Raw genomic sequence first — 20255 nt, 5'->3', positions numbered from 1 at the left:
GAGTTTGTTCGGTTGGGGTGAAAACCGAGAGAATAGAAAACAGAAGGGAGAAAAATAGGGTGTATACACACACACACACATGCACACTAAGGTGTAAACTTTTCTTCTTAAAATAAAAAAGGTGTAAAATTATGAGACTTCAAAAGCTTATGTGGCAAAACAGTGTGAGATAAATAAAAAATCAATGTATTTGAGAATGAACAACCGCAAGCCAAGCATGTTTTCTTATTCGAGGTTTGGAATATACTTGTATAGTCTAAATTTGAAATAGATTTCCTTTCTTGGTAAGGCTTTTCCTTTCTTGGCAAAGCCTTTCCATGTATATTATTCTCAGAACATTACTCCTAGTTTTCCCAATATAAATAGGCATAGCAAATACCTTTCGACAATAGGCTTTTCCATTGTGTTGTTGAAAATGGCCATAAAATACGGTGTTTCTCTTAGCCCCCTAGTGATTCAAATTGTACTTTCTCTCTTGTTTTCAAGCAGCCACTTTGTAAAAGCCGATAATGAGATTGGCAAGTCCCTAATAACAACAACTTGCAACCATACTGAGTTTCCTGATGTTTGCATCTCAACTTTGGAGTCGGATCCTCGTAGCTCTTCTGCAGATCTTACTAACCTTTCCAGAATTGCCTTGGAGTTAGCTATAATCGAAGCTAATGAGACCAAAGCAGAGGCCTTTAAATTGGTTAATAATGCAAGTAGCTATGAGAGTTGGGGAATACGATTAGCTTGTTATGATGGATTTAATTCGAGTGTCCATCAATTGGAAGAGAGTCTCCAATACTTTGATCAGCTGAAGTATAATGAGTCAAACAGAATTGTGGATCTTTTTAATGGAGGTTTAAATTATTGTATTAATCTTGGAGTCGTAGAGTTAACTACAAGGATCACATTCCTTAGGAAATTCACCACTGATATAGTGGCAATTCTACATCTCCTTTTCTAATGACTAGTATCCTTTTGAATAAATATCTATTCTAATAAATGCTTGAATTTTATATAACATTTCATCCTTTTTTTTCTCCTTTCCTTTGTTTTCTTTTTATTTTTAACTTTTATTCATGAATTTTTCAATCCTATAAGCTGTACGAATTTTTGAAATGTTGAGTAATCAAATTATAACAATATCAAAGGTAAAACAGAAAAAGAAAAAAAGAACCTCACAAACTATTTACCAAATAGGTTTGGAACCCTATAATCTACATATATATATATATATATAATAGGTGAAGCAGAGAGAAAATCCAATTAGATTTCAATTGTATTCTAAATTTTGCGCCACTAGTCTTAACCAAAACTTAAAAAAAAAAAAATTTAATTATATTATAAATTTGACTCCAATTTTGTGTCATGTATTTTATCTAAATTTTCTAATTTTTGTGCCCAAATAAATGATGCATTAACATTTAACGCGGAAGCTAAGAAAACCACAATGATAATGCTCATTAGCCTAAGTAAGAACATCTTACCTGCATACTTTTATGGAGATTATAAATTGGACTCCAATTTTGTGTCATATATCTTATATAAATTTTCTAATTTTTGTGCCAAAATAAATGATGCATTAACATTTAACACGGAAGCCAAGAAAACCACAATGATAATACTTATTGGCCTAAGCATGAACATCTCACCTGCACACTTTTATGGGTGATCTTAATAGAGTCTGGAGTTCTTCTAATCCCACAACTAGAACCAAGGAGTCCAACGAAAAAGACTATAAAAGTAAAACATCATCTCTTCCTAATTCCATATCATCATCCCATGTCTCCTCCTCTCTCAACCTCTACTAACTAGATCCACACACTATCCTCTCCTTCTCCTTACGGATTTCTCAGAGCAAGGTCGGGTTCAAACACAATATTTAATCCCACTCTTCCTTGCTTCACACTCTCATACATTAGCACTTCATTGGCGCCTCCAAGAAGATTCCAAGTTCAATGATCAATTCTTATTTTTTAATAGTTTTTAGTGCGTCTGGATTAAGATTTTGTTAATTTGTTAAAAGTGGACAAAAATATAATCATATATATTATATAAAGTTGAAGTTCAATTTTAGAATTCAAATCGAATCAAATCAATTTCTAATTGTAGTTTAATTTTGTGCAATGTGTCCAATTTGATTTTTAAATGTTGGTGTTAAGTTACCTCCATTCATAATGCTCAATGTGGAAACTGTATCTACCAAGATAAACATCTTATCATCACAATTTTGCAAGATTATTGTTTTAATCATTTGCAGGTGTGGATTTTGAGATTAAGTTGCTCACAATTGGTGGGAGAAGATTGAAGCTTACAATTTGGGATAGAGGCAACTGCTGGAATTATTTTGAATTATAGTTTCATTTTAATCTTTGATTAATGATACTTTTGGAAGTGATAGTTTATGCTAACATGTAATCTTTCTCTTCTTTCAAGTTAGTCATTGCTTTTGGTGCATAAATAGATTGTAGAGCTATTAACAATTGATGAAAGATATGTATATATGATTTTTAGTTAGGTGAACTTTTGGATTTTAATAGAAACATTTAACCTTCGGATGTTGAAAAAACATGAAGGTAAAATGTTCTGTAAATTTTAATTTTGTGAAACTGATCAATGGCAATTTGAAGTGTTAAAAGAGACAACAATATTGACTTCGGCTTGAACATGTCTATAGGGGAAAAATGCTATCTGATGGCATCTCCACTAAAAACTGTGAATTACAACACACTTCTAATTCTAATATGCTATTCATGTCCAATTTTATTAGAAACTTTTGAAGAAAGTTCCATTAATGTCCCTTTATATATTTTAAATAATAAAATGCAATATTCTCTTTTTTCTTCATTGTAGCATTACTGAAATAATAAAATGCAATATTCTCTTTTTTTATTCATTGTTTTATCTAATGCTATCCTATGTATGATAAACCAAAAAAGAAAAAAGAAAAAAAAAATACCAATAGCATTACTTAAATAATAAAATGCAATATATATTTTTTATTGTTTGATTTAATTCTATCATTTCTGTGATAAACCCAAAAAAACAAAAACAAAACAAAAACAAAAAAATTGGCCAATAGCATCATTACAATTAACCAATCCCGTGCGGTAGCACGGGGTTACATACTAGTCTAGGTTTAAAGCAAAAGGCAATTTGGATATGATAAATCTTAGTTTATTAACTTTGCCCACACTCCACCCAAATTATTTTCTTTTTCAACTTTGCCCCCTCCCTCCCAAAACATATCTTTGTTTGGTGAATTGATTTCATAGAGTAAGACTTAGGTACAATTTCTTAGGTTCTCATTTTAAGATTTTGCCATGTAAATTTTTTCTTATGGAATGGAAGTGTATTTTTTTAGTTAAGTAGACACGTGACTGAATTTTAAGAGGGGAACTTAAGGAACAAAACCAAAGGTACTATACCTAAATTTTGTCTTATTTCATATATTTTTTATGATATGATAAATCTTAGGTGCAGTCCATTAAATTCCCCAATTAAATTCGAATAGACAGTTACATTAAATTTAATTATCCTTGCAAATGATAGCTTTGTTTGTATCTTATTGATAAATGAAAATAGGTGTTTGAATTTAATTGGAGAACCAAATGTATGTCTTAGATGAAATATGTTTTCTTTGAGAAGTCTTGAACGCAATATAACACTCTATTTTTTTTTCAGCAATAATGTTTTCTAAAAAATAAATCATTTTCCAAAAAGTGTTTTCTATAAAAATATCTTGTTTTCCTTTGTTGGGTATTAACTTTAAATGAATTTAAAAATAATCTCCTATTTTTTTTTTTTATTTAGCTTGCCATGAGATAGAGGTGTTTTTCAAAAAAAAAAAAAAAATAGTGGAAAGCAATCTCTAAAAATAAACCATACTTTTTATGTTGACCAAAGACAATTTTTTTTTGACTAATTTTTTCTAATACTACGAAATACTGGAAAACGCGAAAAACTATTTTTACACAATGTTTTCTATCAAAACAAGCAGAGTGTTATATAGGGGTAAAACTAGAATTTTGAGAATAAGGGACCAAAGTAATAGTAACATAAATATTTAACCAATTTAAGAAGGTTATACAAGAAAAATGAAGAATTTTTTGGAGTGGAGCATCCTAAAAAAGAAGAAGAAGCTAGATTTATATAAAATTTGAATTTTTGGAAAGCTTTATGCCATACGAATATAAGATTAAGTAAAGCTAGATTTGCAATATTTTCATAGCATATATCTTATATGGCAAGCTATTATTGATTCAAATCTAGGCCCATCATTGACATCTCTTTTTTATCTATCAGTAACAACATGTTATATAGGATTTGTTGTGAAAATATTGCAAATATAGTATTATTCTATAAGTTTACCATTTGATGAGATTTGTATTTGAGAGCATGTTGTTAGTGTTGTTGTCCAAATGCCAATGGAAAACCATGTGCCAAGCATATTTGCATTTGGAAACCTAAACTAGGATTTGAATTTTAAATTAATGTTTTTATTTATTTATAATTTTTTATTATTTTTTTAATGAGAAACCCACATATACAAGAAGAGGGAATGTGGTTCCAATATAAGCATACCACAAACTCCAATTTTTTGATATGTCTTCATTTTGGTTTAATACGTACTTTCTAAAAGATTATTCCAACTTAATAGATATTACAATTTATTGTTTGGATTTATTTTCGTAGGTTGTTTTTGTAGTTTTAAATATATTTTTTGGGAATTTTAATAACTTATAAAATTTGTTTCAAAATTCTCTCTTTTTCCAAATGACATAAATATATACTCCACAAATTATTCAAAATGACAATGCATCTTAACTAATAGATAATTTCATTTATTTTATTTTTTCCATATTTAAGGTCCTTAACTATTAAATTATTGTTTTTGGAATTTTTAAATATATATTTTGGGAATTTTAATAACTTATAAAATTTGATTCAAAATTCTCTCTCTTTCCAAATGACCTAAATACTCCATAAAATATTCAAAATGACAATGCATCGTAACTAATTAAAAAATAAGTGCATTTATTTCTTTGGATAAATTATAACTTACCCACTTGTGATTTGATCAAAATTTAAGTTTCTTACTTGTAGTTTAAAAGTTGGCACTTTGTTTCCTTGAGGTTCACTCTATTAGGATTCCGTAACCTATCTCTGTACTTTCACCGTTAAAAACACAAAAACCATAACAAAAACGAAACAAAAACATAAAAAATTAAGATCTAAAAACATATTTCTTAAAATTGTGAAACTTTGGCTTAAGAACATTCTCAAGCCTATCAATTTGTGGTGTGTTTGATTTGGTAGTGTGTGGGCCAAGAATGTGATCAGGTTGCCTTTCAATTCTTTTGGAAGTGGGTGGGCCAAGAAGTGAGAGTAGCCATGGAGAGCCATGGTACTTAGATCCTGCGTATGGAGATGTTCAACCAAATATTCAATTTGTGAACATTTTGTATGAAACCCAGAAAATTAGCTAAACTAAAATCAACCCTGAATTTAGAAACTAAAAGCTAAACCCACAAAATCAGCCAAAACTAAAAGCTAATGACAGCCATGTTCTGATGTCTTTCTTCTTACCATATCTGGTGGTAGTGTGGGGGAAGCCTTGTGTTTTATCTTTTCCTATTTGTCTCTTGAGTTAGCTCACTAGCGAAAGCCTAGGTGTTTGTTCTTTTCTTTATATTTGTATATTTGTATATGGTTGCTCTTTTACATTAATAAAGTTTCTATCTATTATCTTAAAAAAAGAAAGAAGTAAACCTAGAATTTTTGAACATAAACCCAAACAAAAATTAAACCCAGAAATCTTGAAGATTAACCAAAATTTAAACCCCTAAATCTTGAACATAAACCCACAACCATTGTAACCAAAAATTAAAACCAAATCAAACACATCACAACTTTCTTTTTCAATCTTTTCTATCCTTTTGATAGTTTTGTTTGGATTCATAGGCTCGAGATTTGATAGTTTTGTAGAGAAATGATGTTCTTAAGTTAAAATTTCACCATTTTAAGAAATATACTTTTAGAAATTGATTTTTATTTTATTATTTTGTTTTTTTTTTTGTTTTTTTTTTTGTTTTTTTTTTTTTTTTTTTTTAAAAAAAAAAAAAAAAATCAGTGAAAGTACGGAGGTGGGTTATGGAAGCCTAATAGAGTGAACCTCAAGTGGGCAAAGTGCCAACTTTTAAAACACAGGTAGGCAACTTAAATTTGGGGTAAACCATAGGTGGGTAATCTTGCAAAATACAAAAAGTAACTCATTTTACACATTTTGACAAAAAAACACTTAGATTAGTGGAAGTAAAATTGTGCATAACTGCAGAAGTGCTACCGTAACCGTGCATATATGCACGATTATTGTAACTCCTATATACATTATTTTAATAATTTATAATTTCGCTCATTTTTTTCTCTCTCTTCTCTATCTGCAAAACCAACGCCCTCATCATCTTCTTCTTCCTTTGATACACACACTCCCACAAACACAAAATCAAAAATCAACCACAAAATAAAAAATCAATCACAAAATCAACCACAGACACCACAAAACCAAACACACCCACACACGGACACACCAATAGAGACAAAGAGAGTGGATCGGTGCTTGGATCGGCGAGAAGAACAAGGTGTTGAAGAAGAAGTAGTAGCAGCAATAGTCAATGGAAAGCCCCAAAATCACCATCCATGTAGTGGAAAATTTTGCCCAAAATCACCACCAAAATTGCAAACCCAAAATCATTGGCCATAATCAAACTCAAATAGAAAAAGAAAAAGAAAAAGAAGAAGAATGAGAATGAGAATGAGAATGAGAAGAAGGAGAAGATGTCGAAGGTGTAAGAAGGAGAAGGAAAAGAAAAAAAAGAAGAAGAAACAAGAAACAAGAAGAAGGTGGAAAATAAAGAGATAGAGAGTGTCACAGATATTTTGGAGAGTTTGGTGAGGTGGTGGGATTGGTGGAAAATAATAAAAAAAGTGAGAAAAATGATTGTTTAAATAAAATAGATGGTAAAATAGACAAACTGATGTGAGTGTTTTGTAAAAATGGGTGTGTAAAATAGAAAAAATATGGGTTTCTTGCAGAATAGACAGAAAATTTGCATGGATTGATGCGGTTGCTCTAACACACGACATGTTGATAAAATAAATTTGATGTGTTATATATGTTGACTTGTGGTGAGATTATTTTCCCACATGGTTTTATAGATTAGTAGTCCGTTTGATAATAGCTTATTAATTTTTGGAAGATTATTTGCATAGTATTTATCAAAATAAATAATTTTGGTATATTTTATATTAAATGTGTGACAAAAAGTTAAAAGCTAATGTATTTTCAAGATAGCTAAAAATTAGATTATTTTTTAAAAAAATTGACACAAAAAAGTAAAAAACAAATAATTACGCAATTACCAAACATACTATTAAGACATATGTGTTCTCACTTGTCAAGAACATATGTCTCTTATTTATGTAAATTGGCTAATCCTTTTGACAAAACGTACTCTACTTGTAATTGGGTAGTTCTAGGTGTTTTTAATACTTCAAGAAACAAGGTTTCAAGATCAAGTGTTGAAGTCATCAAGTTTGTCCAAGAAAAATCAGGTTGAAGTGCAAATTCATTAAAGCTCGACACCTGCTCGATAGCTACCTCGACACCTACTATCTGTCGAGATTTATAATTTCAGATTTTCTGATATGATTTTCTTAGGATTCGTGAATATGCTTTTGAGCCTTCTTTTCTCCAAACCCTAAACATATAAAAGGATTGTTTTAAGAGTCGTCAAGATGGACACAAGTTGCAAAAGCATTGAGCAATCTCTATTCAAGCAAATTGTGATCAAAGACGAAATTCATAACCTAGTTCATCTTCTCTAAAGAAGTTGCTGTGCATTTGCACCAAAGGATTTTGTGACCATGCATCTTCCTGATCTTCATCGTGTAGGATGAACTGAAGAACTTTGCAGCCAACCTCTCATTCTTAAGTTGGTGTTTGAAGTCGCATACTAGGATCCGCGAATTGGTTAGTCACATACTTGGGAGCAGTGCATCAAAAGGGAAATTGTCACTACAGATCAAGTCCAATTGGGTATTGGGGTAAGGGTTTAACTGTAGGTTGGTAAGGTACTTGAGATTCCTTCTAACCGCTTGATTTGATAATAGTGGAATTTCGGAAGTGGTGACTTGAAAATCACCCGGTGGGGTTTTTGCTGCGAGGTTTTTCCCCATTCGTAAATAAATTACCATGTTATTTATTTTTCTGCTGCTTATTTAGTTTATTGGTGATTTGTTTGTGCTTCCACGCGTTTGCATGGTTAATTGATTAATTAATAACTTGACTAATTAATTAATTTGTTTATTCACAAGGGGTCATTCAGTTTGTGACCTATCAAGTGGTATCAGAGCAGACACACTCTGATTAGGTTTAATCTTTGCTGTATTGATCCATTGACCCTTGTTTGTCATGGATAGAGGACCAGTTACTAATCATACCTCCTTTATTTGATGGCACTAACTATGCATACTGGAAAGTACGCATGAGAGTTTTCTTGCAGTCTTTAGATGAAAAGGTGTGGCAAGCTATAGAGATTGGTTGGACCAAGCCAAAAGAAGAACCGGCTGATTGGGATGATGCCAAGATCAAGGCGGCAAACTTCAACAGCAGAGCATTAAATGCTTTATTTAGCGTGATCACTAATGAGGAGTTCAAGAAGATATCCTCAATTGAAACTGCTAAGGAGGCTTGGACCATCCTCCAGAAAACCTATGAAGGAACAAAGGCTGTCAAAGACTCAAAACTTCAGAGGCTCACTACAAGCTTTGAAGAAATTAAGATAGAGGAGGATGAGTCGTTTGATGAGTTCTATGCCAAGTTCAAGGACATAGTGAACTCAGCTTTCAATCTTGGGGATACCATCTCTGAACCCAAGGTTGTAAGGAAGGTGCTCAAATCTTTACATGAGAGATTCCATGCCAAGATTACGGCAATAGAAGAATCAAAGGACATTGACAAAATTCTTTTGACTGAGCTAGTTGAAAACTTGCAGACCTACGAGCTAGGACTATCTAGGATTGACAAAATAGGTAAAATCAAAAGCAAGGCCTTGAAGGCAAAGAGCAGTGATACAGATGAGTCTTCCGATGATGAAGATTCCAAGATGAAGTCCTACATTACAAGGCAGTTCAATAGTTTTATGAAGAATGCCAATGGGAGGAATTTCGACAAGGACCGTAGATAATCTAGTTCTTCTCAGTTTAAGAGCCAAGACAAAGGGAAGAAGGATACTAAGGATGGTGGTTAGTACACTGTTCCGGCTGGACCAAAATGTTTTGGATGTCATGGTTTTGGTCACATGAAGCATGAATGTCCTATGTATCTCAAGAGTATTGGGAAGAGTAAGGCATTTGCGGCAACCTTGAGTGACATTGAGCCCGAAGATAATTCTGACAATGAGGATGACGAAATTTTGAATGCCTACACTGCCACAGTTAATCCTACTGAAGGGATTGTTGAAGAAGTGGATGAAGAAGAAGAACTGGTAGCGTCCAAATTTGAGAAGATGGATGATCAAGATGATATCCATTCAGCCTATGAGAAGCTTTACAAGTTCTCTGAGAAGCCTGAAAAATTGTATAGGCTGGCCACCAAGAAGCTCAGTGATGTGGAACTTGATCGTGAAGAGTTGTCCACAAAGTTTGATGAGGCGAATCAAACTATTGGTGCACTGAGGTTTGAGAACAACTTTTTGGCTGAGAAGACCAAGAAGCTTGAAGCGGAGTTGTCTCAAGTCAGAGCTCAACTGGAAAGGACTTCAAGTGCAAAGCTTGATGAGATGCTAATCATTCAGAAATCTGCTTCGGATCGAACAGGTTTAGGGTATGATCTTTCTTCCTCTCATATTGCTTCTCCTAGTGGTACTGTTTTTGTTTCTCCTACTAATAACACTGAAACTGAGAACACTAATATTAAAACTGAATTAGCTAGTGAGAACTTAGACAAGGGTAAATCTATATTAGGAGCACCCCTTAAGCAAGATAAGAAAGATGCAAATAACCCTAGGGCTAAGAAGGCTAACTCTCAAAAGCCTAAACAAAAGAAGCAGCATCTCTGTCATCATTGTGGAGCTGCCGGTCAGACTCGACCAAATTGCTACAAGTAGTTAGCCACTCAACAGAGCAATGGCATGATAGCATCTGGAAACCAAAATCAGCTTCAATCCTCTCTTGCTCTTCTTGGAGATTTTCTAAAAGCCCTCATGTTCCTTTCGAACTTGAACGGTTTCAATTCTTCCCCCTCACCACCAGTTCAAGGCTTTAATCAAAGGAAAGGTTCTTCCAAGGTGTGGAAGAAAAAGGACTCTAAGTGATTTCTTCACTTTCTTTTCCCTTCTTGTTTTTTCTGTTGCATTGCTTGTGTGTTTTGCATTTTTGTTGAGTCAGTCTAGTTTTATGCTTTGCTTTGTCTAACATGTTTTTGTGTGTTTACTTTCAGTTTTGTTTATTTTGTTTTTAATATAAAAAAAATTGAAAAATCAGAAAAATACAAAAACAGTGTGTGTTATGTATACTTTGGTACTTTTGTACCTTTGATGGCCATTGAAACAAAGTTTCTAAACTTTGTATCTTTTGTAGCTTAGATGAGCATCTCTATGCACAACTAAGCAAGTGAGCTTTGTGGATCTTGTTTGTGATGAGTAAGATTAAGTTATCTCTTAAACTTAACACTCATATCACTCTTTTTGACGGGTAGGACTAAAAAATCCTAAGAGAAAGGCATAAAGAACCATTTCACCACTGTTGCCCGCCAATCATAATATAATGCCTGTATGCTTCGTCATAGCAAAAGTGCAATATCAAAGACACCTGTATGCTTCGGCATAGCAAAGGTGTAGTGTCGAAGACATTCGTATGCTTCGGCATAGCAAAAGTGCAATGTCAAATGCTTAACATCTTGGGTATTTCTTTTCTCTCTTCTTATGCTCATGTATGGTATGTTAAAATAAAAGAAAATATGCAAAGAAAATAAAAAACAAAAAGATAAAAAAATGCTTTAGATATGGTTGCAAGCGTGTTATGATTGTGTGTGAGTTAAAGTTATTTTCTCATATCTCAGATCGTCATAACATGTATACACATATGCAATCTTGCGATGTTTTCCACACACAACACGTAATATTCTTTGCTACTTCTGATACATGTGCAGGTACAATGTGATTTGGCCATCACAAGTGTTTATATGTGCTAATGTATGCTCACTAAATTGTCTTGACTTGTTTTTGAAAAATAAAATTGGTTAGACTTGTTTCATGTGTGTGTGTGTGTGTTTGAGGATCCATGTGCTTAATTCTTGGTTGAGAGATGATTTTCTGAGCTTTATATGTTGATTGGATCAATGTTTGAGGTGTATGTTGGATTGCATTCATGTTTGTGTTTTTCACTTCTCAAAAAAATGCTTTTTAAACCTGGCTCGACACCTCTTCGATACCTTCTTATCTGTCGAGATTCTCAAGCCTTTTCTTATCGCAATCTCAACACCTCTTCGACACCTGGTGGATTGATCGAGAAATCTCCTGTCTCCTCGATACCTTCTCGATAGCTTATCGATCGATCGAGCTTCTGTTCTTGGTTCTGGTGTTCATTCCTCGACACCTTTAGCTGTCGACGACCATTTCCTTGACACCTACCTTGACAGCTTCCTCGATACCTCTTGACATCTCAGCTGTCGAGAATTACTGAGGTGCCTATTTAAGCTCCAGTCGCGATTCAAACATCATTTTCTCAATCTCTCTCGATCTGTCCGTGGCGGTTCCTCTCCTAAACTTGATTTTCTCATTCAAAACTTCCAACCCACTTGATTTTCGGCCATTCTTTGGTTCTAATCACTTGGCAAGACCTCTTTTTCCTTCCATTTTCATGCATTTCATGTTTTGAAGCTTATGTTTTGGGGTTTTTGAAAATTTTTGGGGTTTTTCAAAATTAATGAGTTATTCTTGAAATTTTGGGTTGGGTTGTCACTTAAATGTGTTCAAAATGTCATACATTGCATTCCATGGGCATTAGAATGATATTTACATGCATTTAGATGTGTGCTCTATGTATGTGTGCTGTTAGGATTGGATTGGGCTGAGTTCATGATGCTTTTCAATTTGCATGTCACACGTTCATGCATTCCCATGCATACGTACTCTTTGTTCAATATATTTGATATATGTGAACTGTGTTGGGACTTTTCTAACTGTCTCCCTCTCTATCTCTTTCTCATTCTTTTACATTAGTAGTGTCTATGGCACCCAAATGTAAATCCACTCCGGCTTGGAACCCTTTGCATTTTGGAGCTTCTTCATCTTCTGATTCTATACCTCTTAACATTCGGTTTCGTGATGGAGATGTCCACAAGGCATTTTCGGAGAACTTTTCTCGACGAGGTGTTCATTTGGAATGCCAAGTCATTTTGGCGGACTTCGCTGACACTGACCTTCCCTCTGTTATTTACAGTAGGGGATGGGGGTCACTGTGTGACGTCCCGGTCACTTGTCCTCTCGTGCTGATTCAGGAGTTTTACTCTAATATGCACAGGATCAATCATTTAGTACCTCTCTTTTTCACTCGCGTTCAAGGTACGCGCATCCCTGTCACACCGCAGCTTGTTGCGGATGTGCTTAGGGTCCTGAGGATAAAGTTTCCTGACTATCCTTCCTGTGAATGTCTAAGGTCTGTGTCCAAGGATGAGCTTATTTTCGCTTTTTGTCAGTGCCCAGCTGATTAGGGTGAGCATCAGTACACATCATGTAGACCTTTTGCTAGAGGTCCTAGATTCCTAAACATGGTGATAACGTTTGTACTCCATCTACTCTCTCACTACAAGTTCATCATAGAGCCTCGTGCTCGATTTTTGTTATCTCTTCTTGAGCATCTTGCTATAGAATTTCCTTCTCATTTTATCCTTTCTATCATAGATGTTCATTTAGATTCGGCGTCCCGTGATAAGCTCATCTTTCCTTCCACTATCACGAGGATCTTACGCCATTTTTCTATCCCTTTTCCTGTGTCCAACCACTTCACACACATCTGTGCCATAGATGCCGCTATTGTAAAACGTAGTGAGGCTCAGTTTAGGTCGCGACAGACAGATTCCACTCCTCCCTCCCCTTCAGCTCTATCCAGATCTGTTCCATCTACATTTGCTCATTCTTCCTCTACGGGCGATGTTTCTTTTGGAGACATCACGGCGTAGATGTAGCGCATGGATGCTTGCCTCGATACACTCTCCTCTGAGTTGTATCAGGTGAAAGTTCGTGTTGGTCGTATTACATGATGGCAGGCGACCATGGGTGGTTTTGCTTCTGAGGCTACTCCTTCACCACCTTCTCCAGCGGCTTCAAACTCTGAGGATGATGATGATGATGGTGATGATGATGACGCTTCGGATGATGATGATGGAGATGCTAGCTCTACTGATGAGATGTCTACATGACACTCTACCCTTTGTCACTCATGAGAAAAAGGGGGAGTAGTTTTGGGTTATGAGAGTAGTCGTCCTAGGGGGAGAGTAAGTATAAGACATTTTTTATAGGGAGAATGTTGATATTTTGAGGGATGTAGTGAGGTTTTGATGTATCTTTTCTTTTCTGTTCTTTATAGATACATTGATCTTGTATATGAGGTCTTGTGACTAGTTTTACATACATTGTACTTATTTTCTTTATATGTGGATGTATGTTTCTTTCACCTCTCTATTCATGTGTTGTTTCTTCTTTATCTTTATACACATGTTCTTTATACTGTATGCAATCTATTATTTCTGTTTCACACTAAGATGTCTTGATGAGTTGTGTTTAAAGTGTTTCAGAAATACAGGTTGTCAAAGTCTACTTGCCATAAACTCTCTTCTTGCAAAGTTTTTCAAGAGTTTGTGTTAGGATAGATTTTAGTGTATTCAACAAGTGAGTATTAGTTGAGTGATTTATGACTTCTCTCATATGCTCATTTGTTTATTGTGGTTTTGTCACGGATTGCCAAAGAGGGAGATTGTTAGGACATGTGTGCTCTCACTTGTCAAGAACATATGTCACTTATTTATGTAAATTGGCTAATCCTTTTAACAAAATTCACTCTACTTGTAATTGGGTAGTTCTAGGTGTTTTTAATACTTCAAGAAACAAGGTTTCAAGATCAAGTATTGAAGTCATCAAGTCTGTTCAAGAAAAATCAAGCTGAAGTGCAAATTCATTAAAGCTTGACACCTGCTCGATAGCTACCTCGACACCTGCTATCTGTCAAGATTTATAATTTCAGATTTTCTGATCTGATTTCCTTGGAATCTGTGAATATGCTTTTGGGCCTTCTTTTCTCCAAATCCTAAACATATAAAATAATTGTTTTAAGAGCCGTCAAGATGGACACAAGTTGCAAGAGCATTGAGCAATCTCTATTCAAGCAAATTGTGATCAAAGACAAAGTTCTTGACCTAGTTCATCTTCTCTGAAGAAGTTGCTGTGTATTTGCACCAAAGGGTTTTGTGACCAAGCATCTTCCTGATCTTTATCATGTAGGATGAATTGAAGAACTTTGACGCCAACCTCTCCTTCTTAAGTTGGTGTTTGAAGTCGCGTACTGGAATTCGCGCATGGGTTAGTCACGTACTTGGGAGCCGTGCATCAAAAGGGAAATTGTCACTACAGATTAAGTCCAATTGGGTATTGAGGTAAGGGTTCAACTGTAGGTTGGTAAGGTACTTGGGATTCCTTTACTTATAACCACTTGATTTGATAATAGTGGAGTTTCGGGAGTGGTGACCTGAAAAGCACCCGGTGGAGTTTTTGCCGCGAGGTTTTTCCTTATTCGTAAACAAATCACCGTGTTATTTATTTTCCGCTGCTTATTTAGTTTATTGGTGATTTGTTTGTGCTTCCACGCGTTTGCATGATTAATTGATTAATTAATAACTTGACTAATTAATTAATTTGTTTAATCACAAGGGGTCATTCAGTTTGTGGCCTATCACACACACTAGCTAGAAAAATTGACACTTATCAAGTTGTGGAACCTCTAAACATCACAAACGTCAAATCTTAGCATAACTTTCCCTAATAATATATAAGACAAAGTTTAGCTACAAAATTGGTTGTAGCCTAAGACTAAAATCTTACTTAATAAAATAAATATTATTACATATTTTGAAAATTTGGCCGTTAAATTGTATGTTTCTTATGTTCTTAATACACATGTCAAATTTTGTGTCCATTGGATATTATTTATTATATGATTTATAAGTTTATATTTTATGCATAATTTTAAATTACAAAAACTTAAAATTTAAACAATTTATTGATGATATAGTTATAAATCTTTAATTTTCTAGAAATTTTGCAAGCATGGAAGATATAAGATGAAGATATAATTCAATCGTGGATTTGTCAAAATTCACCTCTAATAAATTATATTAGGTAAGGTTGTAGTCTAAGATTACAACAAATTTTGTAATTAAATTTTGTCATAATATATATATATATATATTACATATTGATATTGGCATTAAAAAAATAAGGGAAAATTTTAGGTAAGATGGCTTGTAATTCTGGTACACGTATAACTTAAAAATTTTTAAAATAAATTCTAGCAGGAAAAGTCATCAAAGTTAAAGGCACGTTGGAATAGAAATAGACCCCCCCCTCCCCAACAAAAAAAAAAATAATGCAATGATACTTTGGAGCATTATTAAATTAGCCACCCCTTCTTTAACATTATGGTGGCTTTTGAATGAAATTTGTGGTGTGCTTTTTGTTAAGACCTCTTTTACTCTCTCTTATATGTGTGTGTGTGTGTGTTTTTTTTTTTTTTTTTTTTAAATCTATAGTATATATAAAATTAAAGACATGTGACATTTAGTTGACCTTCTGATATTTTGCTCTATAAACTTTTGAGATCTTATCATTTTAAATGTCAATATTCTAATTTTTGAAAATTGAGTTTAACTTCTATTCTATATTTAAACACTTAATTAGAATCTTAACATATCAAATTTTCACTACTAAATTACAAATTACACATTTAAAGTTTTGAAATCTTTAGATTTTACACCTTGAAAGTTTAGAATATGGATTTTATCTTCTTAAAATATATCCCTTTTGCATCACAAATTACTTCTTCCATATTTTCATTTAAGTGTTATATATGCTTAAAATAGTGTGTTGTGTGTAGTATAACTTGTCCCACCCTCTTTTTAAAGTTACCATGACTTTTGAGTGGAGTTGTGGTATGTCTTTATATTAGAATCTATTTCCCTCTCCCTTGGGCGTGAGTGTGTTTGTTTCTAAAAAAAAAAGTCTCATATATACTTGTCATGTATATTTAGTTCATCAAATAAAATGATACTGAGTTAATATTACTGAACAACATATATATACGTTCTCCATTTGCCTTGACGGCAGATCCATTCAACAAATAAAAAGTACAAACAAAAAAAATAATGTAATTTTTCACTTTAAAAATTAGAAGTTGAAATTATCCGAATAAATCTGCCCTAAGGCCATGTTTTGGGTGGTTGAACGAGTCTCATTAACCTACACCATCAATGGACAACAAACCAATCAAATTTCAACTGAGTTTTGGGCCTTATTTTTAGCCTCATCAGCTTTATACGTTCCAATGTTCCATTTCAACTGAATGTGATACTTGTTAAATGAATCTGGATAGAATAATGTCAAAACTTAAGAGCGTTTCAAGGGGAGGACAAAAAGGTTTGACTAGGCTGGCTTTTCAAAAGTTTCTACGATATATATAAATAGGCAGTAGGCTCTTTTAATTTATTGCATGTGTTGCAAGATATGGCTATGAAAATTGATGTTTCTCTATGTCTCTTTGTGATTCCTATTGTACTTTCTCTTTTGCTTTCAAGCCACCATTTTGCTAAAGCCGATAATGAGATTGGCGAGCCCCTAATAACAGCAACTTGCAGAAAAACCGAGTTTCCTGATGTTTGCAGCTCAACTTTGGAGTCGGATCCTCGCACCTCCAGTGCAAATCTTAAAGGCCTTTCCAGAATTGCCTTGGAGTTAGCTATAATCAAAGCTAATGAGACCAAAAGAGCGGCTTTTTCATTGATTAATAATGCAACTAGCTATGAGAATCAGGGAAAACGATTAGCTTGTTATGATGGATTTGCTTCGCGCGTCAATCAATTCGTAGTGAGTCTCCAAAACTTTGATCAGCTGAAGTATAGTGAGTCAAACAGAATTGTGGAAGTTTTTATTGGAGGTTTAAATTATTGTATTGATCTTGGAGTAGCAGAATTAAGTACAAGGATCACATTCCTTAGGAAATTCACCACTGATGTAAAGGCAATCCTACATCTCCTTTTCTAATGACTAAGATCCTTGGTTATCAAAAAAAAAAGGACTAAGATCCTTTTGAATAAATATCTATTCTAAAAAATTCTTGAATTTTATCTAACATTTCATCCTTTTTTAATCCATTCCTTTGGTTTTCTTTTTATGTTTAACTTTTATTCATTAATTTTTCAATCTTATAAGCTATATGAAATGTTGAGTAATCAAATTATAACAATATCAAAGGTAAAAAAAGAACATCACAAACTATTTACCAAATAGGTTTGAACCCTATAAATCTTGGTTTAAAGCAATAGGCAATTTTGGATATGATAAATCTTAGCTTATTAACTTTTCCCTCACTCCACCCAAATTATTTTCTTTTTCAACTTTGCCCCCTCCCTCCCAAAACATATCTTTGTTTGGTGAATTTATTTCGTGTATTTTTTATGATAGGATAAATCTTAGTTGCAGTGCATTAAATTCCCCGATTAAATTCATATATATAGTTACATTAAATTTAATTTAAACAATGAAAACTTCCATGCTTACCAACCCATTAGAAGTCTTAGGGATTATTTGCAACCTACAAGGAGTAGTGCACCATCATGCATCATTTTTCCAACTAATGCAAATAATTTTAATTTTAAGCCCGGTATGATTTCATTACTTCCTAAATTTCATGGCTTAGATTCTAAAAATCCTTACCTACACTTTAAGGAATTTGAGGAGGTATGTTCTAGCTTCCATGACCAATCATGTAATGAAGAGACCATTAGGTTGAAGTTGTTCCATTTTAAGCTTAAAGACAAGGCAAAAACTTGGCTTAATTCTTTGAGAGCTAGGTCAATTGGTACTTGGCAAGAGATGCAAACTGAGTTTTTAAAGAATTTTTTTCCAATTCATAGGACTAATGCACTTAAAAGACAAATAATGAATTTGTCACAAAAAGATAATGAGACATTTTATCAATGTTGGGAAAGCTTTTAAAGATTTGCTTAATGCTTGTCCACTTCATGGCTATGAAACTTGGTGTATAATTAGTTTTTTCTATGAAAGTACTCCAAAGATGTGCCAATTTGTAGAGATGATGTGCAATGGAGAGTTTTTGAATAAAGATTTTGATGAGGATTTTGATTATTTTGATCTCTTAGCGAAGAATGTCCAATCTTGAGATACCACTGATACCTCAGATAGGTCTAGAGCATCTACCAACCCCTTTACCAACTTAGGGAAGATGATGACCTTAGTGATAGGGTGGCTAGTATAACTAGGAAGCTTGAAGCCATGAAATTAAGGAAAGTCAATGGAATCAATACTGTGCCTAAAATTGATTAGGTTTGTAGAATTTGTGAGACCATGGAACACCTTTCTATGATTGTCCTACAATTCCAGCTTTTAAAGAGGTGTTGCATGATCAAGCAAATGCTATGAACTCGGTGAAATATCATACCCTTCCCCCTATTCAGACACATACAATTTAGGGTGGAGGAATCACCCAAATTTTAGTTGGAGGAATGATAATGTGGTTGTACCTCCTACACACGGTTCTTTAAATTTTGTTCCCTATAATCCCCTTCCAAAAAAGAGTCTTAAGGACACTTTGCAACAATTCATGCAGACTCAATCCACCATTAATAATTAGAACTCACAAGCCATAAATGAAAATAGAAGCACTCTCACTAAATTGACCACATCCATGAGCACAATAGAAAAGGGTAAGTTTCCACCTCAACCACAACCAAACCCCTAAGGTCAATTTTGTGTTGATGATTGTAGTTCCTTTGAAAATAAAGTGAGTTAAGTTAAATCTATAACTACTCTTCGTAGTGGAAAAATCATTGAAAAATATATTCCTAAAAGCAATACACATGATGAATCTTCCAAAATAAAGAGTAGTGATAAAGTCCTTGAGCCTAAATCTAATGAAATTGAAAGGTGTCCTATCCCTGCTCCCTTTTCCCAAAGGTTGATTCCACCTCCGAAAGTGAATCAAAATTTTGAAATCCTTAAAGTGCTTAAGCGAGTTAAAGTGAACATTCCTCTTTTGGATTCCATAAAGCAAATTTCATCATATGCTAAATTTTTGAAAGATTTGTGTATTGTTAAGCGTAAGCTTAATGTACAAAACAAGGTTTTTTTTTTTTTACTGAACAAGTTAGTGCAATCATTCAAAACAATAGACCTCCTAAGTTCAAATATCCAGGTTGTCCCACTATTTCATATGTGATTGGTAATTCAAAAATAGAGAAAGCTTTGCTTGATCTTGCAGGCAAGTGTGAATCTTTTGCCATATTCAGTGTATGAGCAATTAGGTCTAGGCGAGTTAAAACCCATTTCCATAATTTTGCAACTTTCCGATGGATCTATGATTGTTCCTAAGGGTGTTGTTGAGGATGTTTTGGTTCAAGTGGACAAATTTTATTTTCCTGTTGACTTTATTATTTTGGACATGCATCCTGTTTCTAATGCTAATTCTCAAATATCAGTGATTTTAGGGTGCCCCTTTCTTGCAACGTCTAATGCATTGATAAATTGTAGAAGTGAGGTCTTAAAATTATCTTTTGGCAATATGACCCTTGAGCTTAATATTTTTAATACTTGTAAGCAAACTAGGGATGAAGAGGATGTGCATGAAGTTAACTTGATTGAAACAATTGTTCAAGACCAAACATTAGAAACTTGTTTAGTCAATCATGTGATTTTAACTGTAAAGTTGTTATATACAACTATGTGTTTGTGTTGGCTTCTATTCCGTGCCAAATTTGATTGTAATTTTATTCAATCTTTTGTACCTTTTATATATTGTGGGATTTGATTGTAAGGGTTATGTGATAGAGAGAGAGAGTGTGAAGACTCAAACAATTGAAGACTGAAGAGTTTTCGCGGGTATCTCGCAACTAAGCATCCCACGAAGTGACTCATCTGCCT

The 20255-nt window shown here is 33.7% G+C and overlaps 2 protein-coding genes across 2 annotated transcripts; both read left to right on the top strand.

The window, feature by feature from the left end:
• Nucleotides 1-415: 415 nt before the first annotated feature.
• Nucleotides 416-952, top strand: LOC111990972 (uncharacterized). The gene has a single exon (XM_024022754.1). It carries the CDS (start codon nt 416-418, stop codon nt 950-952), a length of 537 nt encoding a protein of 178 aa, XP_023878522.1.
• Nucleotides 953-16823: 15871 nt separating this feature from the next.
• Nucleotides 16824-17360, top strand: LOC111990960 (cell wall / vacuolar inhibitor of fructosidase 2-like). The gene has a single exon (XM_024022743.1). It carries the CDS (start codon nt 16824-16826, stop codon nt 17358-17360), a length of 537 nt encoding a protein of 178 aa, XP_023878511.1.
• The last annotated feature ends 2895 nt before the right edge of the window (nt 17361-20255 follow it).

Source organism: Quercus suber, unplaced genomic scaffold (genome assembly GCF_002906115.3).
Source record: "Quercus suber isolate HL8 unplaced genomic scaffold, Cork oak 2.0 scaffold_51, whole genome shotgun sequence".
In the NCBI taxonomy this organism is placed as follows: Eukaryota; Viridiplantae; Streptophyta; class Magnoliopsida; order Fagales; family Fagaceae; genus Quercus; species Quercus suber.
Note: the sequence above shows the minus strand (reverse complement) of the source record. Positions and strands in the feature narration are given on the sequence as shown.

Bases quoted from the DNA above. Each gene is read 5' to 3' on its own strand.
- LOC111990972 (XM_024022754.1), top strand. From the start codon at position 416: ATGGCCATAAAATACGGTGTTTCTCTTAGCCCCCTAGTGATTCAAATT.
- LOC111990960 (XM_024022743.1), top strand. From the start codon at position 16,824: ATGGCTATGAAAATTGATGTTTCTCTATGTCTCTTTGTGATTCCTATT.